This window comes from Seriola lalandi, unplaced genomic scaffold (genome assembly GCF_002814215.2).
Source record: "Seriola lalandi dorsalis isolate HSWRI2012SDOR001 ecotype SW California unplaced genomic scaffold, Sedor1 jcf7180002054929, whole genome shotgun sequence".
NCBI classification, from domain to species: Eukaryota; Metazoa; Chordata; class Actinopteri; order Carangiformes; family Carangidae; genus Seriola; species Seriola lalandi.
The window spans coordinates 559,402-566,645 of record NW_019525481.1 but is presented as its reverse complement, the minus strand read 5'-3'; the positions used below and the strand labels follow the sequence as shown (position 1 = coordinate 566,645).

The 7,244-nt window shown below is 43.0% G+C and overlaps 1 protein-coding gene across 9 annotated transcripts in view; it reads left to right on the top strand.

The window, feature by feature from the left end:
- The first annotated feature begins 5,400 nt into the window (after positions 1 to 5,400).
- LOC111644331 (serine/threonine-protein kinase BRSK2-like) overlaps positions 5,401 to 7,244 on the top strand; it is a 128,804-nt gene continuing 126,960 nt past the window's right edge. For 4 of the 9 annotated variants that reach the window (XM_023393173.2, XM_087170126.1, XM_087170128.1 and 1 more), the window contains exon 1: positions 5,401 to 5,871. In XM_023393173.2, coding sequence (XP_023248941.1) covers positions 5,778 to 5,871 — 94 coding nt within the window. In that variant the 5' untranslated portion in view covers positions 5,401 to 5,777. The remainder of the gene's footprint in view (positions 5,872 to 7,244) is intronic. The other 5 variants (XM_087170127.1, XM_023393175.2, XM_023393174.2 and 2 more) reach the window with 2 other exon arrangements.

The following is a 7,244-nucleotide window of genomic DNA, read 5'->3' as shown; positions in this document are numbered from 1 at the left end:
GCTATTGTTAAGCTGCGGACTAGCAAGAAGTGATTAGAACAAGAGACTTTGTTTTCTATTCATATCAGTTGTTCTTCCTGGGTTTATCATATACCAGCTGTGCAGCCAAACAACAAACGTAGATCCATACAGAATGAGACAGTGGGAGGTCAGGATTTCTGTTGCGTACGACTTTGGTCAGGTGATAACAGGTAAAAAGATCAATAAAAAATATAATTCTCGCTTCTAATTTTTCCAGGGAAGTTTTACTTTCTCATTTTTGGAGAAATTAGTTTTTTGAATCAAGACAGAACGAGGAAGCTCAAGAAAATCACAGAGAAAATTCTCAAAACAAATTTGTATTAGAAAACATCTGGTTAAAATTGACAGTAAATGTGTTAAATTTGGTGAATCTGTGAATGTATATATGCTTGTAGTGTATACAGCTGTACTCTGAATGCCTTTTATATGTTTATGAATCCATAGTGAAATGAAATGATTGAAAATAGCATTTCAAACAAAATGTGATTTGTTGGAAACGAGCCACTGAGCATTAATTAGAAACACCTCTTCACATGTAGAGCTCACGCAAAAACAAAAGAGTCCGATTCCATTTTTCCACTGATGGGAAATATATTCAAATCAACTGAGCAGTCTCTGTGCATTTCCCTGATTAATGTGCTGTTTCGAGACTCCACCAGCACCGCTGTGATGTTTCTGACAAAGACGCATTTAAAGGACATTTCTTTAAAACCCACCGCTGAACTTTTCCTCGTGAAGCTTCTGTCCTCGTCTCATCTCAGTGATTCACTCTTTTATCAGTCTGCTGTCAGAAGAAATCTTCTCTCCCTTGGCTTCTTTGGCTTGAAATATGTGTGTGAACTGTACATGTGTGTATGTGTGTGTGTGTGTGTGTGTGTATATGTGTGCGAGAGAGTGTGTGTGTGTCTGTATTATCCTGCTCTGCTGGCAAGACAGCCACAATAGAGCTGACTAATGCAGAAATAGACTGCAGGCTAAGCTTTCTTTTTCCAGAAACGTCCTGAAAAGTGAAGGGTGCACTCTGTGGCCCGTTCCTACAATGTTTATATCTCCCTCTTCATGCGATGCTATGGAAATGTGCATCACCAGTTTTAAGCACACACAAACACACACCTACAACATTCACAATAGCCTCGGGAGAATTGCAAAATTATGAGGCAGATCCACAGCGCTGTCTGATAGAAGGCTAATTCTGGCAATAGCTTTGTGTGTGTGTGTGTGTGTGTGTGTGTGTGTGTGTGTGTGTGTGTGTGCGTGCCCTAAGTGTGTACATCTTGTGCTGATGTAATCTGTTTGTCTCTGGTGCTAATGGCTTCCTCAGACACAGCTCATTATGTCAGTGGGGAGGAGGAGGAGGAGGAGGAGGAGGAGGAGGAAGACAGCATTTGAGGATTCCAGCAGCAACTGCAGCCAGAAATTCAGCTCGAAGTCGTCATCATTCATTTAAATGGAACTGCGGTGACGTGAGGATTCACTTGATGAAGGTGAAGTAAATACAACTGCTACGACATTTCCCCACTGCAAAGTGCAAAATATGTTTGTCATTACCTTTTTAAAATGACCAGAATTTTCTGATCCGATGCCCCCAACAGCAGCATGATATCGGAGGTTAAAAGAGAAGTTCATGTATTTGCTTTTCTTGCTGAGTTAGGCCACATCCACACTAATATTTTAGTTTTTAAAAGCATGTCTTTTGCAACATTTACCCCTGAAACAGAGACTTTTGGAAACGTTCTGGGCCTCATTTTTTACCTGAAAACTCGAGGAATGCTACAACTGTCTTTGCTGGCCCTTGTTCATAGTATTATCTGTGACTCTCACATGCCCAGTGTTCGTGAATGGTCACGTGATCTGTGTTTTTAGGTGTGTTAGTATGGAGGGAGATCGTTTCTAATACGGAGTTAAAACAGTCGCTTGGACGGAGATCGTGTGGACGTAGCCTTAGATGAGAAGATGGATTCCATCCTTGAGTCTGTGCCATAGACTGTAAATAAAGATGGATGTAACCTACAAGTTTTGAAGCTCAGAGTGAGCTGCTCCACAGTCACCATCTTGGCAGTGTCTGACTCTAGAAATTAGCTATAGAGAAGAAAACTCTTTTTTTGTACCAGGCAGTAAACATGTTTATTTCTGCTGTAAAGTTGGACATTTACGTAGAATACAAGACAACAAGATGATGAGGAATAAGATGAAACTAGGTTATGTTTTGTTGTGCTCACCTGTGACAGTAAAGTCTAATTAAACGATGAGCAGCAGAAGATACAGGAAGTCCATTCAACACATCGAAATAACAGCTGATACTGACTGCAAGCCACTTCATCCAATACTGGCTCATCTCTCTGTTGACCTTGTTGAACTACGAAAACACATCTTCCACTCCCAACCGTAGACTGATGTGGTGCTTAGTTTACCTCACAAATGACCTGTGTTTCCTGAAAAACCTGAAAACAGAAAGGCCATTATTTTAAGAGGGTGTCGATTTTGAAAGTAACTTACTGTCTGCTGCTCTGCACCGCCAAACCCACCTTCTGTTTGTGCTGCGTGATTGGCTCCTGTTGGATCGAGTCGATTTGCTGCACTCTTATTTATGGCGCCATTTTTAAAATCTTTTTTTGATCTATCATGTCAACAGACAAAGGTACAGGTGACGTGACTTTGGTCTGAATGAAATGTCTCAACAGCTATTGGACGGACTGCCATGACATTTGTCTCAGTCATTCACTCAATCAATCGTCAGACACTGACCATTAACTCAATGTCAATTTGCCTAACACTTTTGTTTACGACCAAAAACCTGCAAGACTAAAGCCGATCTACAGCCGATACTGATCATTTTTGTCATGCATTGCAGGTGTTGTATGTTATATCAGTCTCCCACACTTTGTAGAAGTTCCACACGGACGACATGTTGTTTTGTATTGGTGGGCTCTCTGGTGCTTCTCACAGCCGCAGACACCAGAGTATTAACCGCAGGTGATCGGTGACTAGAAGCATTAATTCACATCTACCGATCATGTATTTTTAATGAAAATCGGCCAATAACGATCTGCGGCCGATCAATCTGGGCATCCCTGTTAAATTCATTAGCTTCATGACTCGAGTTAGAAATGATATAATGGTTGTTTGTGTGGTAATGGCTGCGATGTCAATGAAAATGATTGAGTCAAAATGTGAGAATGGATAATAATGAAGTTTGTGTCATAGATTATAGATTATTACCGTCCAAGTGTAGAATTCATATGATGTAGAGAATATGAATAATTTAGGGGTGTCAGTGCAAAAGAAGAGTTTTCATAGGCAGATCATGCTAGAGTGCTCCGTAATGTGACTTATCCTCACGACTCAACCACCATGAAACACTCAGCTGTTGTGGTAGAAAGGGACATTTTGACACAGACATGAGTGTTGCGCCCTGTCTTCAGAGGCAGGGGTGATTATGGCAGATTATTCCACATCGAGGTGATTAGGACGGTGCAGCTTTACAGCCGCGGTGCCATCTGCAGCTGCCAAACAGTGTGACAGCCACCGGGGGATCGGACGGCAGAGATCAGGCTGGAGGAGCACGCATGGTGGCGTGGATCTAAGAGAAAATTTATGATTGATCTGTGGACGGGGGTCATCACCTCCCCCTGTGTCGCTGATGGAGGGTGGTGGCTTTACATTAATTAGCAGGAAGTAATTTGGGAGAAAGCTGTCCCATGGCAACCAGGTCTAACGTGGTAAAATGAAGGCCCCCCCCTGTCTTTGTTAGGGACTCACATTTGAAAGGGGAGTGGGGAGGGGGTAGATAAGGAAAAAGGAGGCAGAAGGAGGGGGAGGGAGGGAGGGGAAGAGGTGGGGTGCCCATCTGCCACTGAGTGTGCTGGGTCAAAAGGCTTTTGTTGTGAAGGAGTGATGAGACAGATAGATGTTCGTTGTCACCAACCGCTGGCTTAATCAAGTGAAAGTGTCCCAGTGTGTAACGTGTTTACACACACACACACACACACACACACACACACACACACACACACCACACACACACACACAGTGACATAAATTATTCTTCATCCTTAATTAACGAGTGAGAGTCTGGCTAAACGGATTAAAGAAGACATTTACAAATCAATCAAACAATCACAAATCTGCCTCAAAAAATAGACATTTATCCTTTTTTAAGATTTTTATTTTGCTTTACTAATGAGACAGCAGACACAGTGCAAAGTCTTCTCGGTGCATTCTGGGAAATTTCTAGGCCTCTAACGTGTTTTATTTTGCTCTGGTTTATTTATAGACTTTAAAAAAAGAGAAGTTTTGAAGAGTGGCAGCCTCTCATCTCCCCCTGTCACCTCCACCCGAATTCAATCACCAGCCCCTGCATGCGACCCTGTGCGCATGCGTGTTCCCTAATTAAAGCAGCTGCGTTAAGACGACACGGCAACGGAAGTTAGACGACTTGGCCTTCAAATTAAAACGATATATTTTTTGCCAACAGAAAAAGTTAGTCCATGAATGGTTTTAAACGTCAAATCGAAGCACCAGCCCTCACTGAAAATCATTAAAATTATGATGATAACAAGTAGCTTTGTATTGTACTAATGACAGAATGATACAGTTATTTTTTTCATTTCAATTTTAAATCTTTAATGAAATCAGATATGGCTAAAATATTGATTATTATAGCTGCGATGATTTGCAACTAAAACCTTTTCTGTTTTATGTCCTGAGGACTGAAACTTTGAATGTTTTAATGGGATATTCAAACAAACATTAGGACATTTAGTGCACCACTGTGCATTGGTGAAATGAAGAAATAAAATTCTGTAAAGACTCTTTGCCAAGATTTAGAAAAAAATACTGTAATTTTTGAATAAAATCAGTTTGAAACATTATAAATCTAGTTGGATAATTGAAAATCTAAACAAAACAATTAACAATTTTTTTTTTAATTGATTTAAAAAATCAGCAGCTATTGTGATATATAATTTATATATTTTGATTTTGATTAATTGTTTAAGTGAAACATTTTCAAGGTTCTCACATTTGAGGACTTTGAAATTTGCAAATTCTGATGGTTTTGATGTCTCCCCCCCCCATCATATAATATTTTAATATTTTGTAGGCCAAACTATTAATTGATTAATTAGGAAATTAACTGGGGATTTGTTTCTACTCTGTAGGAAAAATAGGTTGTTAATTACTAATAAATATATTATCAAACGACTACAATTAATCAAAGATCAGTGATGGATTTTTCATTTCCCCCTTTGACAATCACCAAACAAGCGTTGCAGCAGTCCCGTCAGCGAGGTGACCGGCCTGTATTTTGAAAGGGACGACCGGAAGTGTCCGTTCACATCGACTGTGCGCTGACGCAGGCTGCTGGAGCGGCAGGCAGCAGCAGTAGATGCTGTCCCATCATCAGATCACACCCAACGGGGCTGCAGCGCACCGCTCCTCCGGCACCAACACCATGACACCCAGATTCAAAACCGCAATCTGAGCCGCACCGAGGACAAGACCGGCGGAGGACCGCGAGCTACGGGACGCGGAGACATACGCGCGCGCACACGTACACACGCAATCACGCACACAAGGTAGGGGTTGGGGGGAGAGAGACGAATATTGCAGCGACCAGCAGTCAGAGAACACGGGAACGCCGACCGAGGCGAACTCCACTGCCCCGCGGAACTGCGCTTTTCGCCCCCTGAGAGACGCGTCCCACTCGGACACCCGTGAGAAAAATTAGTCCCTGCTGAGTCCGTTCACGCCACAAAATGTCATCGTCGGGCAAGGACGCCAACAGCGGGCATTACGCCAACTATGTGGGACCGTACCGCTTGGAGAAGACGCTGGGCAAAGGACAGACAGGTTAGTGAAAGCCCCCCTCTGAAACCTCCCAGATGCGGATGATGCTGTCGGGACTCTCCTCAGCATCGCCGCGCCTGGTTCGCTCACATCATGACGGGTTTGACATTTCTTGCGTCGGCGCTGCGTGTTCTGAATGTGCCGATGCGGGAGAGGGGAAGCGGAGGGAAATGCCTGATAATTGCGTGATGTTTCTGGTGGATGCGGCTTTGCTGAATACAGGGAGAGATGACGATGATGATGATGATGATGATGATGATGATGGTGGTGGTGGTGGTAGTGCGCCTTTAATCCTTGTTGTCAGGCAGAGAGGGCTCGGTGATAATGGGCCCTTGTGATTTTTCTTGTCTCTAATTCCGTTATAGCATCCATCTGTCACATGGGCCCGCTCTCTGCAGAAGAGATGGTGATGCTGCACTGTCCGGTCCCTACACACACACACACACACACACACACACACACACACCAAATTGAACTCATGGCTTGACACACACACACACACACACACTGCAGCTGCAACATCACACATTTCTGCATATTTGTTTCGGTGATGCAGCCTGCTGCTGGGTCTGTTTCTGGACCCGCTCTCAGAGGGTTATAAGATGGCAGGCGGGCTGATATTTCATGGTGCTGATGATGTAAGCCTACTGTAGCCTGTTATTGGTTTATTTGTGGACGTTTTGTCACTGGCTACTTGTATAAAAGTGTCATTCCCAGCTTCATTGTCAAGTGTTTCATGAGTCATGCTGGTAAAAAATCTGTTCAGGTTTTGTTGGGGCTGTTTCTGTTTCAAACTTGGAGGCAGTGGATTGTGGTGTTTGATTGATTTTTTTAATACCTTTTATGAGAGGTTTTAAATTCTTTAGACGACCCCTGACATAAATACAGTTGACAAAATACTGGATACTCCCCTAGTGATCATTGGAAAACCAAGTCAAGCTGTGTAGGCGATGGTTATTACACTGGTCTGCAGGTTAAAAAGAAATCCAAGTTCAATATCTGATCTGAGTTAGTTAAACCAATAAAAATCCTTCAAGAAAATAACAATAAACCACAAACTTTTCTTATCAAAGTGATATCAGCTGTCAGTTTATTAGGAACACCTAGGTAAAACTAATGCAGTCAATGCAATAAATCCTCCTAATGTTCCTAATGTGAGAGACGTGTTGATTTGTCCTCGTGGTCATCCTGGAGGCTGCAGTTTGTGGTGATCCATTAACATCAGTGACGGTCGGCTGAATGACAGATCCACCTCTCAGCTCACTGATGAGCAGCGTTCATCTCCTGCCTGAACGTCACAGTGATTTGTTTCTGTGGTCAGTGCAGCTACGTGCTACACCGTCTGGACGGCTCAGGCCAGGTCCCCCCCACCCACC